At 40.3% G+C, this 22,631-nt stretch overlaps 1 protein-coding gene and 1 long non-coding RNA gene across 6 annotated transcripts in view; both read right to left on the reverse strand.

Annotated features, from left to right (window-relative positions):
- Positions 1-20,515, reverse strand: part of UNK (unk zinc finger) — a 38,762-nt gene extending 18,247 nt beyond the window's left edge. For 3 of the 4 annotated variants that reach the window (XM_027872863.1, XM_027872862.1, XM_027872861.1), the window contains exon 1: positions 20,394-20,497. In XM_027872863.1, the coding sequence (XP_027728664.1) occupies positions 20,394-20,497 (104 nt within the window). Of the gene's footprint in view, positions 1-20,393 lie in introns of all 4 variants that reach the window. The other variant, XM_027872864.1, reaches the window with a different exon arrangement.
- LOC114050852 lies at positions 12,844-20,144 on the reverse strand. Of its 2 annotated transcripts, none has more exons than XR_003570090.1 (3): positions 18,555-20,144; positions 16,292-16,550; positions 12,844-15,259 (listed from the first exon to the last, which is right to left on the reverse strand). It is a non-coding gene; the product is annotated as an uncharacterized LOC114050852 (long non-coding RNA). The 2 variants fall into 2 exon arrangements; XR_003570089.1 differs by having other exon boundaries at positions 18,471-20,144.
- Positions 20,516-22,631: the final 2,116 nt, after the last annotated feature.

Here is a 22,631-nt window from a genome sequence, read left to right on the forward strand (position 1 = left end):
AAAGACAGGTAATTATCCAGGTAAGCCTGTAGGAGGACAGTTGCACATCTGACTTCCTTGCTTAACTTCCCTTTTGGATAGGGAGGGTGCTCTCCTTGCTGGCATACATCGCATGTACATCTATACAGGTATTTGGATATTGCCAACACTCTCTACCAGCCGCCCCCCTTTTGTGGCCTGCTCCCACAATTCATTTGGACACCTGCCCCACTTCTTGCTGCCCCTGCTGCCCCAGCTAAATTAGGAAGTATCATGGCTCACTCCTTCTCAACATCTCACCCTAGTGATGACCTCACTCTTTGATGTCATCCCCTCCCACGGTCTCCTTCAAACACACTTACCCCCATGGAGAAGGTGAACATCTAGTCTGTTTATGTTTAGTGTTTTTATTTTTGCTGACAATATATCCAGCAAATGTGTGTCCACATCAGGGCCTCTCTTAGATCGTAAGCTCCTACAGGGAACAATCTCCTAGAGGCCTAGGGAATTCTCTTAGCACAGCGCTATATGCAGTGTAATAGTTGTGGAATGGTAAAGGCTTTTAATGACGATGACTGCCAAAAGCTCTCAGTTTCCCTTCTCCTTGCCAGGCCTTATAGAGCCTTATAGAGACTTTCATAAAAGCTCCAGGGGCAGAAAGGCTTGACAGAACATTGAATCTTATTGCTAGCGGAAAGCTTAGAGATTGTCCAGTCTAAACCCCTGACTTTATGGATAAGGAAACTGAGGCCCACTTGCCCAAGATACTATAGCTAGTTAAGGGAAGAGCTACGACTACATTCCAGCTCCGATGACTCCTCCCTCAAGGTTCCTTCCACTATGCTCTTCACACCATTGATTCTCCTCTCAGAAGTTTCGTGGGAAAAAAGACCTTCAAGAAAAATGAAAGTCTGCTTCAGAAGATAATGTGGAACAGAGCAACTAATGACTTCTCTGTTTTGATCATCATGGGGGGTTCAAGAAGAAGCTGAAAATTAGTCTTGGATGGAGACTCTGGACCCATGTGGCAAGATCACACTAGCTTTGAGGCTTGGGACTTTTCATAAAATCACAACAGAATGTCAGAATTGGAAGGAACACCAAAGGTCATCCAGTTCAATCAGAATTTGAAGCATGAATCCCGATCTACAACACTGCCAACAAGGTCATCCAGCCTCTACTTGAATACTTCTTCGACAGGGAACTCATCTCCTGGAAAAGCTCGTTTTATCTTTGGCCTAATTATTAGGAAGTTCTTTATATCCAGCCTAAATAGGCTTCTCTTAGTTCTGCCCTCTGGGGCCAAACCAAACAAGTCTAATCCATCTTCTAAAGTGCCAACGTTCAAATATTTCAAGTTTCTTCCACCCAAGTCTTCTCCAGGCAAAAAATAATAAATTTATTCAACTAATACTCATTTAGGACACTTTCAAGAAACCTGATCAACCTGGTTACCTCCCTCTAGATCAACTCAGCTTAAAATGTGTTTCATGATTGCTTACTGGAAAGCATTTTTTAAATTCCTCACTCTGTAAGTACTAAGAGGAAGGTATAGGTCAGATTTTGTGAATGAGGAATTAAATGTCAAAGCTGGAGGCTATGAATACTAGTTTCAGAAATATCTATATCTGGCCTTAAATGACCTGATTTTTTAAAAGAAACTACACGTGAGTCTGAAATACTTTCTGGAATCAAACATTTTTCCTATGTCCTCTTGCATTTGTTATAGCTATAAGGAATATTAAAGTCTACTGAGTTTAATCTCCTCATTTTACAGTTGAGGAAACTGAGGCAGAGAGGACAAATGACTTGTCTAAGGTGTTTCTAGGCATGTTGATTCCTATGCTGTACACATCATTAAACTATACATCCTTAGGGTAGGGTTCTGTATGTACGGATCAGGCCCTGATGCAATATAGTTGGAAATATGTATCTGAAATAGGACAAAATTCAATTTAAGACACATTTATTAAGTGCCTACTATGCATAAGGTGGGAAGCAGTTCAGTGGAGTTGACAGAGGACTGGCCACAGAATCAGAACACTTGAGCATGAATCATTTAACCCCATCAGCAGCTCTTTAAGACCACTGGCTGATCTGCATCAGTAGAGAAAGTTTCCACACTGAGAGTTCTCCACCCAGGTGAATCATAGGTTCTGAGCTGGACATGCCACGGCAGTCAGTAATTCTTATACTGGTAAAGCAGTGAGACCACTGGCAAAATTATTCCACTGCCCTGGATCCTACACTCTGAAGTCATTCCCTTGGACCCCAATCCCTAGTCCTTCTATTTCTCTCATCACCTTAATGTGCCTGAATCTCCTTCTCTGCCCTTCATCTCCCTCTCTTCTCCCATTCCATTAGCCCTGTACTAGTTTTACTTCCCTCCTCCAACATCCTTAAGCCTTTTTCAAGAAGGCGCTGTATTTACGTACTAGTCCCACCTTCCTCTGTCCCCAGCCCTGGCTCCCAGCTGCCAAGCTGTCCTGGAATGTGTTATGACATCATGCTGGGACCACTACACATTCACGCTATTGATCCTTTGCACAACAATTCGTATTAGTTTTTGATTGTGACTCCTTGTTACACAGAAGCTGCTCCCAAACTCTTGCTTCCACCTAGCAAATAACCTGATATCTTAATACACTTAAAGGTCTGAGGCCATCCATCCTAAACTCCTGTCAGCTGCACTCATCCACACCTCAAAACTTCTGTTCACCTAGATCCTCTCAACTTTGACTCCAATCTTGAGTGTGAGATGGCCAACCTTCTTGTTGAGACTAACCCTTCCACTTGTGCCCAGGATCCCATCCTCTCTCTCATCCTCTGGGACATTATTGCATCACTCATTCCCTGCCCTATCTTCCTTCTTTCCCTCTCTGACTCCTTTCCCTCTCTGACTCCTTTCCCTGTACTTATAAACACACTCAGGTCTACCTGTCCTTAAAAAAGCCTCTTTCTCGGGCAGCTAGGTGGCACAGTAGATAGAGCACTGGCCCTGAAGTCAGGAAGACTTGAGTTCAAATCCAGTCTCAGACCAAACACTTGACACTTACTAGCTGGGACCCTGGGCAAGTCACTTAACCCCAAATGCCTAACCCAAAAAAAAAAAAAAAAAGCCTCTTCCTGACCCTGTTACTCCCTCTAGATATCATTCTAAATCTCTTCTCAACACTGATGAATTTCCATAATGACTCTATTTCTTCTTTGCAATGTGGTTCCCTTACCAATCTATTGATCTACTCTCCCTAAAATCTTCATTAATAAATTTTAAGGCCTTTTCTCAGTCCGTTCATCTTCCTGTAGCATTTGATGCCACTGACTACACACCACCTTTTCACTCTCTCCTCCCTTCTTTTTAGCATGCTACTGTCTCCTCTTTCTCCTCCTATTTGATTGACTTCTCATCCTTTCTTGGTTCATCTACACTTCACCAAACGTGAATGTTCCCCAAGGCTCTTCGCCTTTTTCTACATTCTCTCCTTTGAAAATCTTATCTGCTCCCAAGGCTTCAACTATCACTTATATGCCAATGATTACCAAATGTATATATTCTGACCAGAACTCCAGTCTTGTATTCTTAACCGCTTTCTTTTCTCTATTCTAAGTGTCTTTCAACCCATCCTCACTCAGCAAATTGGACGTACCACTTGAATCTCAAATTCAATATGTTCAAAACTCAATTAAATCTTCCTTCTAAAACCTTTCTTATCTCCCAGCTTCCTTACTGCTGCTAATAGCATCCTCTTCCTCTCAGCTTAGTCATCCAGCCCCAAAACCCCAGTCTTCTTTGATTCTTCTCTCTTCCTCCATGCTGGGCAATACCTCTTGCCTTCATCCCTTCCTCTCTTCTCATGCAGCCTCCCACTACCATAGCTCACTTCTCAATCCCTAACAATTTGGTTTATAATCCTGCTATTCAACAAAAACTACTCTCCAGCACGTGTCATTTCTCAATCCCTAACAACTTGGTTCTATCTCACTATTCAACAAAAACTAATCTCTTGAAGATTACTAATAATCTCAATTGCCAAATACAATGGTTTTTTCTCAGGCCTCGCCCTTCTTGACATTCTGCAGGGTTTGATAGTGTAGACCACTCCCTACTCCTAAACACATTTTTCCTTACTACCTATCTGGCCAGTCCTCCTCAGTCTCCTTGGCTAGATCACAGCCCATGTAACATCCCTTTGCCCAGGTGTTTTGAGCCTTCCTTCTTTTTTCTCTCTCTCTTCCTCCTCTTTCTCTGTCTCTGTATCCATCTCTGTCTTTCTCACATCAGCTCTCATGGGTTCAATTACCATCTTTATGCAGATAACACCAAACTCTCTTCTGAACTGTAATCCCACTTCATCAGCCTCCTAGACATCTCTACCTGGATGCTCTGTAGGTATCTCAAAGTCAGTATGTCCAAAACAGTCCTCATTATTTTCTCTGCCTTTTCCTAATTTCTCTGTTTTGAGGACAACACCATCCTTGCAGGCTCTAAGAGTCATCCTCGACTCCTGACTTTCCCCCTCATCCCCCGTATAATCAGTTGCTACTTATTCTAGTTCCACATAGCTCTAATATCCATCCCGTCTTCTCCACTCAGTCATTGTCTTAATTCAGGCCCTCTAGGATTATTCTAATAGTCTCCAAGTTTGGTCTCCCTGATTTTAGTCTTGCCCTTCTCCAAACCACTGTCTATACTACCGAGTTGCCAAACTGATATTCCTAAAGTGCAACTGTGACCGTGTCATTCCCCCACTCAAGAAGCTTCAATGAATCCTTCTTACCTAAAGGATAAAGACAAAACTCCTCTTTTTGGCATTGGAAGCCCTTCACAACCTGACTCTAACCCATCTTTCCAGACTGATCTTATGTTATTAACCATTATGATCTCCACATTCCAGCCAAATGTGCCTACTTGCCATTATCTTTATACAACATTCCATTTCTATGCCTTCGCCCTTGTTGTCCCCCAATGCCTGGAATGCACTTCCTTATCTCTGCTTCTTTCTTTTCAAAGCGCAGGTTAGATGTTACTACCTTTCCTCATCTTCCCAAGTATTCTCCCTAACCCTACCCCTGAAATTGTTTTTTATTTACTATATGTCTAATTTGAATTTACTTTGTATGTATCTGTACGTATGTTGCTTTTCTCCCAAAATTAAACTCCTTGAGGGCAGAGAGTATTCCATTTTTGTCTTTTCATTCCCAGTACTTGGCATACAGTAGGCACTGAATAAATGCCATTCAACTGAATTGAATACTATATCTCTTCATCCTCCTCCTCCTCCCTTTCACTGCCATACTCCTGGAAAATGGTCATCTCTGCTGACTGCCTCCACTTCTTCATAATCCACTTAAAAAAAAACAAAAAACCAAACAACTTTGAAATCTGGATTTAAATCAGAAAAGATTGCTGAACTGTGCATACCCAGTGACCCAATGATACCTCTACTAGGTCTATGCCCCAAAAGAATCAAAAAAAGAGGAAAGGAACCTATATGTACATTTATTTATAGCAGCTCTTCATGGAGGCAAAGAACTGGAAAATGATAGGGTGCTCAGATATTGAGGAATGGCTAAATAAACCATGCTATAAGAAGAGGTCATATTCATATTATTGTGCTGTAAGAAATGATGAAAGGGATAGTTTCAGAGAAACCTGGGAAAACTTATATGAACTGATGCAGAGTAAATTGAACAGAACTAGGAGAACAATTTCTACAATAACAAGACTGTAAAAACCAACAATTTTGAAAGACTTAAGGGCTATGATCAACATGATTCCAGAGGACCCAAGATGAAACATGCTACCCAGAGAGGTAACTGACTCAGAGTGCAGATTAAGAAATACATTTTTTGCACATGGCCAATGCATAAATTTGTTTTGCCTGAATATGCATATTTGTTACAAGAGTTTTGCTTCTCCCCCACCCCAGTGGGGGTGGAAGAGGAAATAGGTGAGAAAAAAAATAGATTTTTGATAGTTGAAAAAAAATTCAGTATTTTTTAAAAAGGAAAAAATAGTTTGCTGAAATTGTTCTTCCTCCAACATCTTATTATGGCATGGAGGTGACCCTCAAAATGCCATGCCAACAGAAGATAAATGCTGACAGTGTCTCCCATGCAGGAAAGGCTTTCAGTGTGGGTTTGGTAATGCCTCATATCCAAAGCTGCAGGGTAATAAAAAATTTTCTTGAGAGGTAGTGTGCGAAATAGAAATAGCACTAGATTTAGAGACAAAAGACCTGGGTTCAAATCACAGTTCTGTTACATATTACCTGTGTGTCTAGACAACTTATTTCATCTATATAGGCCAGTTTCCTTATCTATAAAATGAGGGGGTTGTCCTGGATAACCTCTAAGATCCCTTTCATCTCTAATTTCTATGTTTGTAAGAAATGTTTTACTTTAATTACCCATAAACATAGCATTCTGAAAATAACTTGGTGAATTTTTCAGATAGCTTAAACACTACTATCATTGACTGCACCTTGTACTTTAATAGATTAAATTTATAGAATATTTCAATATATTTTCATTTCTATCCTAACAACAAACCTCTGAGATAATACAATTATTTTGCAGATGAGACTCAGACATTATGAAACTTGCTTAAGTTCACACAGCTATTACAGGGTTTTAATCCAAATCCTGTGACTCTAAGGTGTTCTTTCTACTCTACCTCCGAAATTAATCTGGAAAAGCCCTTGACACATTACATAGTAGTCCAATCTGGATCTGAATGGGAATCCCCTCTATAATATCCTGACTAATGGACATATCCGAGTAAAATGTAAGCTCCTTGAGAGCAGGGCCTCTTTCTTGGTTTATCTTTGTACTTTGAGTTCCTAGCACAATATCTAACAAATGCTAGGAGAACTGAAATGAATTGAATCTAACTGCTGCATTCAACGGTTTTTTCACAATCTTTGGTCTCTCCCTACCCTTTCTGCAGCTTTCAGCACTGTTGATAGTCAATCCTCCAGGGTCTCTCTCTCTTTTCTAAGTCATCTTCCATAGAGCTGCCTAAATAACTACCATGGGCAGAGGTTTAACTTATGTTGCTCCCTTGGCCTTTGACTCACTACTGCCTCTAAGATAAAATACAACTCAGCTCCAGACTTTAGGCTCTCCACAATTTGGCTCTTACATAGTTTTCTAATCTTACTTCATACTAGTACCTTTCGAGATTTCCAGCCAAACTGGACTAATGATACTTGAATTCAACACTCCTTATCCTTTCTCCATACATTAGGATAGGATGTCTTCCAGGGCTGTAATATACTCCCTTTTGACTTCTGCCTCTCTGAATCTTGTCTTCCAGGTTCAGCTCAGCTACCACCTCCACTGTGAATCCTTCCTTGATCCCTCCTCCCCCCAATTTATTCAGAGTTTTTCTCCTTCCTCAAATTACCTAGTATTATTCTTATTTACATAAACTTCCTATAACCCCAAGGGCAGGAACTGCTTTGTCTCTGCATCCTAACAGACTATCTTGCACATAACATGGTTAAGTGAATGTTTGTTGAACTGAATTGGGACTCAGAGAGGATTCTGATGCCTCTCACAGACCAAGAAACATAAGATTGCCCAATCTTTTCTATCACTAATCAGAGGTCAGAAAATTCTAAGCTTTCACTTAAAAATACAAATAAACCTTTCACTACGGACTATAACTAGGAATGAAATTGGCTGGGCTTCTTTCTCTCCTCTCCCTAACAATCTTGGGCATGTATATGAGAAAAGGTGGGCGTGAGAAGAACATTCCCTCCCCCCCCCCCAAAAAATAAGCAAGCTAGGGGAAAAGCAAAGACCCACTGGTTTGGATAATCAATTCCTCTATAGACCAGAATTGGTTGCTTATTTTAAGATGTTAACAAGAAATTCTCTGCTGGGAAATGCTGAAATCCAGTTTAGAAACCAAAGCTTTTCAGGAACTGCAGCGAAACTCCAGGCTGGGTTTCAACAAGAGACTTTAACCATTCAATAATTTTTCCCGTTCAAAAGGCCCTAAATCCCTGGGCCTGAGAAGCCACAGATGATATCCATTTACCAATTCAAATAACTGCCCCCAAAATCCTAGTCCCTAAAAAGAGCTAGAAACCACCTCTTGAAGGCAGTGTTCCTTCCCCTTCTCCCCAGTTCTCCACATGTTATTATTTCTTGGGACTGTCAGTGCTCTACACCTAGACCACTGAGGCCTAGGGGAGTTTTAATAGTGTTATGTTGACAAGCCCTCACTGATTTAGCAAGGTTAGGGTAAGATATGGCTGATGGCCAATGTGGGTAAGACTTCCACCCAAAAGAGGTGTGAAAAGATGGATGAGGCAGAGGCAACAATCTAGATCCTAGTTATAGCTAATGAGATAGTTACAGTGAGAAGAGGAATGGTACTTTTCTGCTGGCAGCTAATTTTCAAGCCAAAACAAAGCAGTTCTCCACACCTTTTTAGCACAAAATTATTCACTTGTTTTCCATTTTCTCCACATTGGTAAACTTTTATTTTAGCAGGGTACAATAACCTCCATTCTAGCCTCCCCTAAAATCTAGCTTCAATTTTAAAGTCAGATTTATGTTTCTAAATCAATAGCAATCATCCTAAATAGGTCTCAATTACCTGTGAAGTGTTAGGTTTTTCCTTTCTAATATCACCAGTGAGGTGACTTGAACTATCCTCAAGTGCAAATTAAATCAAGGGAATTTCCTAGTTTAATATACAGTGTTAATTAACTACGCTGATTGGGTTGTACTTGTACTATCAGTTAGCCTTTAAATTGCAGAATCAGTTTTAGAGATGAAAGGGATCCTTAAATGTTTATCTTACTAAGTCTTCCAGAATCCTGTGTGGTTGGATTGGGGGGTAGGGAGCAGAAAGCAGAGAAATAGAAAAGTCTGAACAATGATAATTAATTAGAAATGGTTTCAGATATGGCTGAAAGTTGTAGGGTGGACGTTAGCGTACTCTCACCCGTTCCCCTGCTACCCCCATCCTTCACCACTAGATTTTCCATGTGCACAGATCTAGTCACATAATTCTTCTGCTGAAAAATCTCCGGAAAAATCTCCAACGGCTACCTACTGCTCCTGAGTAAAGACTGATTTCTGGCATTCAAAGTCTTCCCCAATCTGGCACCTCTACCTTTCCAGGCTTCTCTCACATTTTTCTCTTGTATGTGCTCTACAGCATTGGTCTCCAAATTTCTTGGATCACATATCCTATCAGTAAAAAGAAAACATTTCTTTGAGCATGAACCACCAATATATGTATATTTATTTATAAATTATATACATATACTGTTTTATATTTCGTACATTATAAAACATACAGAGGATGAGATAAAGATGAAATAAACAATATTTTTTTAATTTCCATTTTATTAATGTCACAAAAACTTTTTCTTCTCACTAAAAATATAACATTTTTTAGTGATAGTGATATGACTGAATATGCTTCACTATTTTGCAAGATCTTGTTTTAAGCTTTTGTGATACAGCAATTTGAAGGTCTGGTTCTAAGTTCAGTTTTTTTTTTCTGATACTTGACTTTATTAATGGTTGTTATAGCTGAAAAAAACTGCCTCAGAGAGCTATGAAGATCCAAATGGGAGAGTTGCATCATTGGCTACTCTTACTAAATCACAGTACTCATTTTTCAGTCCCATCCACCAATTCTACAAAGGTTTTTGTTGAAATTTGGCTAATAAATTTCCATCTTCCACATATAAGGAAGGGTTGGGGAGGGGACAGTCTCTGGAAGTCAGATCCCAGGTCCAGAATGTAGCTGTAGAGGGGAAGAAAGGAGCAGTGGCAAGGCAGATGCCAAGATGCCCAAGTAGGTCCAGGTTTCATGGTGGTAGATGGCTCTCTTCGTTTGTTTCCATGCGATCCAGTGGGGTGGAGGGGTAGATGGGGGAGACAGGGAATTAGTGGGGCTGCAGACCTGAGAGCATTTTGTGCTTAGCTACTTGAGTCTCAAGCTTACTGGCAGCAATATTTGCTGCCTCTCAAAAAGCCTGCTTCTCTGGGCTCTCCTTGCCACAGCTTCTTCCCAGATAGCTCAAGCCTCCCTTGTTCTCCTGGGGTGGGGGTGGCAGTTGGTGGAGGAAAGGGAAGAGTGAAGAAAAGAGCCTTGGTGGGAATCAAGGTATGATTGCCTGGGGAGTTTTCTTGGAAACACAAAGCTTCTTAATTTAATGCACCTCACTACATGCATTACAACTGTACTTCAAATTATACCACTTATATCAGTATAATTATGTAAGTCAACTGCCCTAGGCAGTGATACTGACAGAAACATCTTTGTGGTCTGAACTATCCAGCAAGCAGAGAAAAGGGCCGGGGTGGGTGAAGAAGAACTGCTTGGCTGTCTGCCTGGTAAGTACTGTCCAACGAAGTCCAGCACAGCAGGCAGAGGGAAGGGTCTGAGACTGGGAAGGAGTTATGTGACTGACCATCTAACACAGCCCAAAGCAGGCGTAGCAGCGGCAGGTAGCACACAGTACCTCTCTCCAGATCTATCTTCTTCATACACCTCAACAGACCATCTTGCACCCTGCTACTTTGGAGACCACTGCTCTAGAGTGTACCTTAGCCAAACTGGACTCTAGTCTTTTAACACACCTTGTACTTCCCTGCCTCTGTCTTTAGTCATACCATTGTCTCGTGTCGGGGAACGTTTTCCTTCACTGTACCTATTAAATCCATCCTTTACAATTCAATCCCAAGCTAACTCCAACATCCTTCCCACAGGTCAGTAATGACCTTTTCCCTCAAATTTCACATAACACTTTTCATCTCCCTAATGTTGTAATATTATGTTTTAAAGTTAACTGTTGCTGACTATAAACTCCACAAAGGTGAAGGTATTTCTTATCTAAATTATTTTTTTCTCTCCAGCATCTAACAGAGTACTCTTAGAAGAGGAACTCGAAATTTGTTGAATTCATTTTTGTTTAGAAGTGGAGGAAGATAGCCAGCTATCTTGAGAGCTCAAGCATACAGCAGATACTTAGGGTGTTGTTGTTTTTTTAATTTCAATTTGTTTCCTGAAGTTTAAAGTTCTTTCAGAATGAATCACTGACTTAGCAGAAAAAAGAAATAAAGTTTTTAAATGTCCATTTTTTTTTGGGTAGGAAATAACACATATACATTCTCCTTTAATAAAAAATCTTTAACTGAAATATTTCTTTTAAAGTGCTTCCTTCACAGTGATTAAAGTAACTCTTCTAGTCATACGTCATTATCTATTCCCAACCTTGATATGTTCTAAGACTGAAATCCTACTGCTTCAGGCTTGGTACACACAATGGGAAGCCAACAAAAAGTACTATTTCTCTCTGGTTCTGTTTCTCCCAAGTAATTACTCCCAAAGCTATATGGAAGATCATTAGGTGCACTACATCTTTTCCTCTGCTTGGGTTCATTCCAAAAATAATCTAAGCATATTACTGAAAACTTAATAGGGAGCTGACCCTAGATGTGTTGCTAAAGAATGAATTGCTCTTTTAGAGACGAGGAGATATACCTCACCTTGCAGATATGAAAAAATACATTAAGTATAATTCTTAAATACACCTTTATAGTAGTAGTAGGAAAATCCTTTTGCAGTACTTTAAAACAATCATAAAATTGTTATTGATCATGTCTAAAGCCAGACATGCCTTTATTGAAAAGGTCTTAAAGTTATATTATTACAATATTGGTGAAATTTGAAGTGAGCCAACTACCAGGGAGAAGTATTTGGTCTTTGGAGAGCTGGTATAATACAGGAAGGACTACTGGGAAGTCAGTTTGGCTCCATGCCTGATGAAGCAGAAAAGCAACATGTGAAGCCCAAACATAAAGCGAGGGCTTCAGAGAGATGTGCATTTAAGTCTAACATTTTCTGGAACCCACCAAACACCAGAGAATTCATAACCAGGATCATGGACAGTGAATAAGACCTTCTAATCAGAGCAACCAATTAGAAACGAGAAAGCACATTCTTATTTTCCAGAGTAGCTTAAGATGGACAAGGGACTTTTGTCACTGCTGGCCAGAGGTTACTGTTCATAGTCTTGCATAAGTGCTTTGAAAGAAGACTCCAAATGGAAAGCACCAAGTATATGGTATGAGATAAGATAATGTGCAATACACTTGTCCCTATTAAACTATTATTTAACTTTATTACTACTACTCTTGAAAAAGCTGAATTTGTTTTCTTAATTAAGATATATGTATTCTATGATGAAAATGGAACATTAAAAGATAAAGAAATGGCCCTATTCTCAAAAATCCCTTATTGAATTTCTAATGACATGATCCTGTAAATAGCATCAAAGGATGGAATACAAGCAAATAACTATCATTAACTAAATAGAGGGTATTGGCATTGTTTATAGCTCTGAATGTTTATTATCGAATATTCGTTTTATTCAACGAGTCTTCTTTCTACATCAAAATCCCCTCCTGAAAAGAAATGTAGGACAAGAACTTATTGCACATTTATTGGGGGGTGAGGGGATAGGAATTTAAAAGTATTTTCTTAGACCCCTTAATATCCAAGAACCATAAAATGTTTATTCCTGAAAATATCTTGGAAAAAATAGAAAACATTGACCCAAAAATCAGAATAATTCACTGTTTCTTACTAGATGCTTTTGCTTTAATTATATCTAAGTAGACTTTTGTTTCAAAACATTGTTGAAAATCATTCCTCACTTTTGAGTAGTTAGTTGAGGAAGGACTTTTCCCTAATTTTCCCTAGCTATCAGTACTACATTCACAACCAATTCTATGTATATACTTTATTTTTTTTTTAAAAAGACAATTGTGGTTAAGTGACTTGCCCAAAGTCACGCAGCTAGTAAGTGTCAAGTGTTTGGTCTGAGGCTGGATTTGAACTCAGGTCTTCCTGACTTCAGGGCAGGTGCTCTATCTACTACGCCACCTACCTGCCCCCATGTATATACTTTAAAAGTCCATATACATACTAACATATTTATATGTACACATATACAAATATAAAACAGAAATAACTTATGATCCACTAAAAATGAGCCAAGAGCCAATTCTTAACTCACCAATTCAATTTAGAATGCTAATGGTGATAATTGTTAAGCATTCCAATGAAAGGATTTCTGAATTAAGAGTAGAGATATATTATTTAGGTAAACTATTCCAATTTGATGCCTAATAATAGGTCTCAGAGATTTGGAACAATGAAATAACATTAGAACTGGAAAGGACCTTAGGAATCATCTAGTCCAACTCTTAACCACAAGAGGTGCAATGACTAGTGGCAGAGCCCAGAGGTCTACTGGGCTGATCAGAAAGCTAAGATGGACTCAAGATTACTCAGTCCAATGAGTATCTAATGAACTTATTGGTGTAGATGATCTTAAGGGCATCTTTGAGCATGAGAGCTGAAGACAAAGTATAGTGAGAGCTCAGAACTAGAGAGAACTTTCTCAGAAGCACAAAACTGTCCTGGGAACTTACAGCATAGCTGTTCTACTTCTATCAGCAAGCAAACTGCCCCAGGGAGGTTGACACAGGAAAATAATTCATCTCCTTTCTTGGGTGCTCAGTAAACCTAATGTCAATATAGCCAAATAACACCCATGGGCTGTTCTAGCCCTAAGACTAGAAGCAGTAGCAAAAAGTACACACTCTGGTAATTTCTAAAGCTAAGTCCGCTTCTATCAGCCCCTCATTTCCAATAGGTTGTTACCACATCCATGACAATGGAGAATATATCAGAAGTGTGAAAATCAATCACCTATTTGACCCCAAACTTACACATCATTAGCAACTTGATTCAAACTGATGAGGTGTTTTTTTTCTGAAATCACTAAGGGATAGCTGACCTGCCAGAACAGTCTATTTCAGCCCATGCAAGGTGTGACAAAATTCCAATTTTGTGTCTATTTTATTATATTTGGTTAACAGATACATTGTTGCATATATGTGTATCTGTGTATGAGTGTGTGTGTGTCTGTGTGTACATATATTTCATCTGCTCTGCTAAAGGAAAAGATGTGTTTGGCCCAGTAAGGTATACATCTGATAAACACTGTGAGAAAAAAGGGAATTATGAGGGAAGCAGCACAGATAGAGCAGTTCTGGCAAAACCTGTAAGAGAAGTGTCCATATAAGCAAAGGGAATACAACTCTGACTTAAATAATGCCCATTTTTGAGGGTCTACACTTCTGAAGGAATTTGCTCAATGGAGCATTAGCCTAGGAATTGTTTTGGTGTTGAGTTCCAATAAAGTTAATATTCTGACTGAAGCTGCCCAAAAGACAGAATGGATTAAGGTATAAAGGTATTCACAGCCAAATTAGAGCGTGGACAATTCTGGGCCAGAGGTTGATTATAGGTGAAAAAGATAAAATTGCCCTAGTTAAGTTAATAAATTCTCAGCTACAACACAGCATTGAAAGGCACAGAGAAGTAATGAGCATCAGTGATATTTTGGAAGCTCTCTGGAGTTCAGGTTAGGACAGGCCAAAATTACATCTACCTGTACACTAAAAAGACCTCTTTAATGTATCTCTTGGCAATGAGAGTAGAAACATTTTAAGTATTATTTTGCATAATATGCTTGATTGAGTATTTAATATTCATTTCACACGCTAATGACTAAGCATTATTGGCTTACAAATAATTTACTTTTGTTTACAAAGTGCAAATATTTAGTCTTGTTTACATCATCTCTGCACACCTGGTTCATAGCAATCCTGAAATACTGAAAGTTGTTAAGTCACAGCTACCACACACCTGGTACTTGTTAGCACCTGGCAGCAATGAAAGCAAATGTATGTTTTTAGCTAGATTTGGAAAAGCTTTACAAAACCCTCAAATCAATAAAAGTACAACAAAGGAGAGTCATCAAACTCATTCTCCCTAACCATCTCCTCAAGCTTGCTAATACAAGCCAATAGCAAGATACAAACATGGTCCTTTTTCCCTCTGGCTCCCACTGTTTAGGAGTCATTTTTAACAATTTATGCTGATCATATGTCATTTAAACTAACAACAGAAAATAACTGGTTTTCATTTTCACAAAGTGATCCAAAGTAAGGTGAAGAATAGAAGAAAAGGGAACAACATTTCAGTAAACTCAAATCTGATTTGATGACAGGTCTCCCAGGCCTCAGTATCTTCTTTATCTTTTAAATAAATGGAGACACCAACTGGAAAAGGGCCACATTACAGAGAATGCTATGAAATTTTTAGGATGCTAGACTCCTTTCCATCTTCTCCTCCTCATCAGCTCTTGACACTGCTGTCAAACTCTATAAACTGGCAAAGAAAAAAGGGGTGAGAGTTGAGGGATTTTAGAGACAGTTATTCAATGGTTCTGACTAGTTTTTTAAAACTTAAAATACTAAAAAAAAAAAAAATTTTTTTAATTAAAAAAAACTTAAAATACTATAGCCATTGACTTAATGTTAAACAAATTATACATGTGTACTGTCCTTAATGAAGAGCCCAAATGTGCCTTTAAAAAACAACTGAAAAATGGAGTCTGCTGAGTATTCGGTAGGACTGCAAACTCCCCACTCCAATCCCAGGAAGTAAGCACAATTCATTTTCAGAAAAATATAGAAAAAAAGACTAGATTTCTCTCTCTTAAGAGAAAGGACCAGAGACAATTTAGATTTCAAATACAGATCTGCTGTTTTTGGCCTTCTTGTGAACTGACATTTCATAACCAAAGAAAATCACGAAAATTTGGCACAAGGGAGGCATTTTTCTAGAAAAGTAGGGGATACCTTTGGTGAAAGGAGTAAAGAAGGAGAAAGGGCACAAATTAACTAGTATTTGTTGTCCTCCTAATATAAAGTCCATGCTACTAACCCACTGGCAGAATAGTCAAACTTTCTCTGGTCTCTCCTAAGGCCAAGGGCAGATACTTAGAAGATGACTGGCTAGGGATTAGAGGTATTTTCTGAAGTAGTGGCAAAGCTAAGTGGCCTACATGGGGACTGAACCCATGACATTTGGGCAGGGATCAGCCTTAAAATTAAGCCAGTATCATAAAAAGAAAAGAAAAATTTTGAAAGGTTTGGCTCTGTCTAAGACTATGATTTCAAAATACAAACGACCTCCTGTTTGGGGAAATGACTTATCTTTGGACCAGTCCGTATCTCAGAGTTATGTATCCCTACATTAACCATCTTCAGATCTAGATTCTCTGCTAACAAGAAAAACAACCTTTACCTAAGACCCTAGGTGGAAAGACTGCAACTGTGGTTCGCCCAGGCTCTCCCTATGGCTTTAATTCTCAAAGTGTGCTCATGGCTTCTAAGACACACAGGAAGGAGACCTCACCTTCAGGCATCAGGGTGTTGAAAGCGGGAGGAAGTAGGTCCACGAGGGTGTCTTGCTTTTGTGCACTTATCTGGGGCGCTACTTTCCAGAGAAGGAGCTCCTTTATAGAGTGTGCCCATGGTGGATTTCTCTAAGTTGTTCTGAGAGTTGTCCAGCTGCCCTCACCAATAAGTCACAGTCTTTTGAAGGTTGATAGAAACCATCAGTCAAAGCAGATGCATATGGATTGTGGGGAAGCCTTCTTTAGTATCTAACATAGCTGGATTAAAACAAAAAAACTTAACCATTAAGCAAATCTTGACTTTAATCATTAATTTAGATTATAGCAGATAAGTACTATTCTTAAGAGCCTATTTTTCCTTGATATGGGCATTTAACTCCTATTAATAGACCCTATGGGTACCTGACTAAAGATCAAACTGAATTCTTAATTTATATCATGTAAGGAAGTTGCTTTCAAACCAGTGATTGACCTCCATAATTCTTTATTAGCAACTTGACTCACCATCACTGAGGTGGTTAAGTACTAGTTCTAAGATGACAAATTATTCTGTATGCAGCAAGTTGCTCTCCAGAGTACAAACTTAGAATACTTCTGTAGTTTGCAATAACATTTTAAAAGTGATTTCCCAAGAAAACTGGATTTTCCAAAACATGATCAGATGAAATTAAGTAGAGTTCATGACATTAATATGCACAGATGCTAGCAAATCTGATTCAAAGCATCCACCTTACAGAATTACTGCTACCCTATCCTCATTAAAAAGTGCCTGAATGACATTCTTAAATGAAAATGGAGTCTGACTAGATGAGACTGTCAACAACATTTACTCTCTGGGTCCAATATGAAAACATATCCAATGGCCAAAAATCACATTGAGCTAGATTTCATTTTCCTTTGCAATTCAAGAGCACAATCAGTCTAACTTGGGCTAGACTTAACAAAAATGAAATGCTCTCTGCATTAAAAATACGTGAAAGAATCCATCATGAAGTACAGTTTTCATCACTTTTGAATGCCAAAATTACATATAAGAAGGCCAGAAACTTGAATTGTTTTTCAAAGGGCTTCCTTTTATGACCTTCTTATTTAAAACAACAACAACAAACTTTTAACCATACAATTAAAATAGCAAAATCCTTCATGAGGGAGATAAAAACAAACTTAGAGTAAATGTTACAATTCCAAAAAACATTTCAATTACTTCACATTTTCATCTTACTTTTACTCCAATCCTCTAATATATTGTACTAGCACAAGATGGATTTGTTTTGAATGAGCTGAAACTGTTTTACAGACCTGTCTGCACTTGCCCAATAAAAGACCAACTTTATAGTCAATCTAGCAAATTAGGTAGTGGGGGCACAGTTTCTGGTTGTGAAAAAGCATTATCATTATTGGTGTTCTTGATAATTTACTGAGCACTGAGAAAAGTATTTAACATTGTACATTGAAAAGATTCAGAGACAACTCTAAAGGCTTACTCTCTGATAAGCTATGTGCCCAAACTTTAATGGGGTGTGTTTAGATGCTACATTAAAAACTTCTTCCAAAACAGGAATGAATACTTATTAAAAACAGAGAAAACCAAAATCCTCCAAACTATTTTGTTGAAATTGAACCTCTAGCTAGGTTTACGAAGAAAGCACCTTAGTACAAGAATGGACAAACCCCAGCAGCAAGCCCCCCCAAAAAAAGTCAACTCTAGGCAACTTTGCTTTGCTTCTTTTGCTTCTGTGGATATAAAGGGGATGTGTCACTGGTGCTCCTTGAAGTAGCCTACACTTAGAAAGATGAGAACTAATTTTATAGCAAACTCTTCTTTCCCCAGACAGAGAGAGGACCATATCACTGCAAATGAGAATGGGCAAGCCTTCAGAGCAGGACTAACCCAAATTCTCAAAGAAAATCCAAACAATCAGCTGAAACGGACAAGGATTTTTTCCATAATGGAAACCAATCTGAAATCTGTGATGTGAGGAATGAAGTGAAAGCAGTCTCCAGTTTGAAATGTAAATACTGTATGTACATCAAAACCAAGGCATTCTTAGTTTTCTCTTCCCCCTCACAATTTACACTGACACCCACAATGCCCATGAGTCGTTTCACATGCCCAGTTTCACAGGACAGGAAAGGTAAGGGTTGAAAGTCTAAATCTGGTCTTGAAAATTATCACACCTGAGCTCACATCTCTGATTTCTGAAGGCAGACTTTTGAAAGGAGCCACTGGGACAAATGCATCCATGACTTCCAAATACTAACCAACCATGGTCTGTCCTATCTTCTCTGGTTGATTTAAGGACATACCACCAAAGCACAGGATGCTCTGTTTTCAAAGACAATTGATCATCTGCTTTCAATTACTGATTTGGACACACAGGCTTTTAAAATAAGCAGCAAAAAGACAAAATGATCCAATTAGTCATCAGCAGCAATTCAGTACACTCATGTATTTACATTTACAGTGATTTATAATAGTTGATTACTTCTGTTTCAACAGATAACCCCAAAAAGCAACTCTCTGCCCTAATGATTTTAGAAACTGCTAACAATATAACAGAAACACAGACTGTGATTCCTCAGACTACCCAAAATACTTTCTGGGGTTCTATGTATTCCATTGCAAAACTAAATCCAAGCAACCAAAGATCATTTTCAAAAGTTTACTTTTATGGATTTTGCATGTTTCCAAAGCAAAAGAATCCATTAAGTTTGCTGGTTATCACCCATTTCTGTATTATTTTCTGGAATTCATCAACAGTAAAGCCACTACCACTACTACTGGAGAGAATCAAAGATTATAAAAAACAGGCCTCCAGTGAGAATGAGAGGGTAAACAAAGGTGGCAGGGCTCATTTTCACCATGGCTCCAGTCTAGCCCAAGTCTGGCCCCGTAATCAAGGCTGCATCACCAGCTTCGGACCAAAGCACCAGAATTTCCCAAAAAAGACACCAAGACAGCGCCTAACAACTGCTTCCCTTGGTCCCCAACAAGCCTCATCTCTGAGTTCAGGAGCGAGCCAAGCGTCCCCCCTACCTGCGGCTTGGTTCCTTCAGCTGCACAAGGTGCTCGCTCCCTGTCCCTGCCGGGCAGCTGCTTAAGGCTCGGTTCCAAAGGCACCAGAATGTGCGGCTTTGGAAGCTCCCCTTCAATAGGCAAAACTCTGACGGCCGTGGGGATGGATGGCTTTGGGACAACCACCACAACCTTAGGCTTAGGCGTGGGGGACGGTGGACTAGGGGTGCTTTCCTTAAAGCCAGACCCTCCCTGCATGCTTCTAAGAACCTCAGGTTTCTTTCCCAGCCTCCGCGGAGGTTTCCCACCTCCCATACTGCTAATTGCAGGGCCGCCTCTGTATGCATTGCATGGCACGTCCCCCTGGCTCCTTGGGATTACCCAAACGACTCAGCAGCTCGTGCTCCCGAGTCTGCAGTAGTAGCCTGAGGAAGACTGTGTTTTGGGATGCCCTGCCGTGACCGAGCTGTGCATGTGCTTCACGTGGGTGTGGGTGCCACCTGAGGGCCCCACCTTGTGTCACTGTCACTTGGGGGGAGGGCATGCTCCACGAGGGTTTGTTTGCTTATGCGAATACTAGGTGCTGGCGACGGCACCGCCACCGGGCCTGCATGCAGTTAGACCTAGACCCGCCTGACCATGACCGAGGGGCACACAAGCTGCTAATGACTTCCGGGGGCCAGGCTCCCTCAGCGCGTCTCCGGGCGTCGTGTTGCACATAAGTCAAGACCCAGGACTGGGGGGAAGAAGAGGGGGAGCCTGAAGGGCCGGGGGGATAGTTAGGCTTCGATGGCCAGGCCAAGCTCAATCTGTGTGTGTCACCGCATCCTGCGCCCCTGCCAACCCCGCGGGGAATGAACCCGACTTTCCCGCCCTCTGGCCCGGATGGCGGTTGGTGGCAGTTGGAGGCGGTTGGGACTGGCCCCATCAGGTTGGAACCGGTCTAGGCCCGGCCAGAAAAGGAGGGGGAGGGGGTAGAAGAAGAGGAGGGTTGGGTAGAGGCCGCCTCGCGCTCTCCCTGCGCGCGTGACTCACGCTAGCCGCTGACGTCAAGCGTGCGCGCGCGGCGGGGGGGCTCTACGTACGTGTAGTGCTGCGGTTTCTCGGGCTGCGCCTGCAGCACCTGGGCGGTGGCGGCCGGGGGCGCCGAGGAAGCCGCGGAGCCGCCAGGCCCGGGGCCCTTCGACATGGTCCTGTCTTCCTCCCTCTTCGCCGCTCCCCTTTTATTATTCAGTCTGCGCGGTCCGCGCCGAGGTCCGAGTGCGCCTGCGTCGCGCCATGAGAACGTGAAGCACCCCCGTGAAGCTGAGCGGACTTCTGGGAGTTGTGGTCGGTTACGCCAGTCCAATCCTAGCGTGGATGGGGACTTCCAACGAGGGAAAGGACCACAACTCCCAGGCATCCCGTGCGGTGACTGCCCCGGATGCTGAGGTGCCCGAGATGCCTTCTGGGGATTGTAGTCCTGATCGGTCTCGATTTCTTGCCAGTGCATTTGAAGCTCTGGAGGGAACCTTTCCCTCTGAACCAGAGCCCCTATAAGCAGTAGGAGAGACCAGGAACGGGGTCATACCTGAAGACACCTGTGAAATAGACTGTGTAATAGGTTCCCTATATCCCTGAACACTCTACGTGTAACAGAGAATAGACAGGGTACCAATGCTTGAAAGGATGAATCATTGTGGTATTTAATGTTGTACATTATTAAGTAAAAAGTGTTTTTCTTTCTATCCTGGACCATCGTCCTGAAAATTTTAGTCATCTGGAAAGTACCATTTTGGTCACCCGAACCAAAAAGAGAACTGGGAAGAAGAGTTCTCTTCTTGACTGAGGTCGTCTGCGTTTTCTCTGAATAGCAGCTTCATTTCAGCTTATTTTTTCCCCTTAATGTTTCATTGATGCTTTTTTTTTTTTTAAGCAGCCTTGTTGATTTCCACTGACTCTCATAGAGCCTTCTCCGTTGTGACAAATAAGTGATGAGATCTGAAAATGCATGTGCCTCAGCCCTTGTCTCGGGCTCATCACCTCCCTGCTGAGAAGCAAGAGGCGTGTTTCACCATCAGTCTTGGGAAGTCATAACTACTCCTCCTTTCAGGTGGCTCCGGTAGAACAGGAGCTAAAAGAAATATATTCTTCCTTTTAGGCTAGTCTTTCTGAGTGAGGTGCAGTAGCGAATACCAAGTTATAGTCGCCAGAAACAAGCACTAAAGTGGCCAGTTACGTTAAAGTCTTACGTTTCTGGTCTAAACCAATCAATTAACAAGCCCACTGTGTCCTAGATACTGTGCTAAATTACCAACTTTGTTTTCAGGAGCCCAGTGTCTATCTGTGGAAGAGAGGAATACTCCCTTGCTGATTATTAAATTATCTTAAATAAAGAGAATGCTTGAAGTTCTTAATTTTGTAATGGTTTATGCCCAGATTAAACTCATTTATGATCTTAAAGTATTACAGGTAGTTTTTAATAATTGACATTTAATTTGCTTTCCATCTTGAAGGTTTTACAAACATATTTTTGAGTACTGAAAGGCTTATTTTTTGCCGTGTTTTTATTAGATGTGATTTACATTTATCTTTTTTTTACATTGAATGTATAATGATTGTCATTAAGGGAACAAACATCCTTAGTAACTTTAAGGAAACAAAAAATTGGTGCTTTAAATGACATATGCATTTTCTTCATAACCCAACATAAACCCACAGGAGTTTTTACTTATTACTGAGAGAAGCCAAAACAGATCAGATGCCAAACCACCTGCCTACACAATTGAAAAACTTCAGTATCTTGCACGAAGTCCATGGTTAACTTTGTCTACTAAGGAACATTTGACGATGGAATGTTCAAAAAGAACAAAGCAACATGATGGTTTACCTCCATTATTTTTTAATTCAAAGTATTTGTTAATTACTTTATAAAAATGAGATTTCACTAGGTGATCTTAAAGAGCCCTTACATAACCAAGTTTGATTTGATTATGTAGTGACCCAAAGTCTCCAATCTAGTCCTTTTTTTGGCAGAAGGAAGAGCATGAGACTACTCCATTCAATTTGAAATTTCTTAACTGCATGCTATAAACTTCCAAAGCAGTGTTTTAAAGCTATTTAGGTACATCTATTAGTGCTGATATTTTCAGCACCTCTGCCATTTGAAAAAAATTTTTTCTTTTTATTATGAACTTAGCAATCATTAAACAGACTTGAATATCTCAGTGTTCAAAGAACAGAAAAAGATGATCATGTATGAAATTGTGAACTTTCATTGTATAGTTTGTTTTTCTTAAAGTGTGTATTAAAAACATACTTAGTTAAGTATATTTGGTTTTTTA

Source organism: Vombatus ursinus, unplaced genomic scaffold (assembly GCF_900497805.2).
Source record: "Vombatus ursinus unplaced genomic scaffold, bare-nosed wombat genome assembly UNPS02014801.1, whole genome shotgun sequence".
In the NCBI taxonomy this organism is placed as follows: Eukaryota; Metazoa; Chordata; class Mammalia; order Diprotodontia; family Vombatidae; genus Vombatus; species Vombatus ursinus.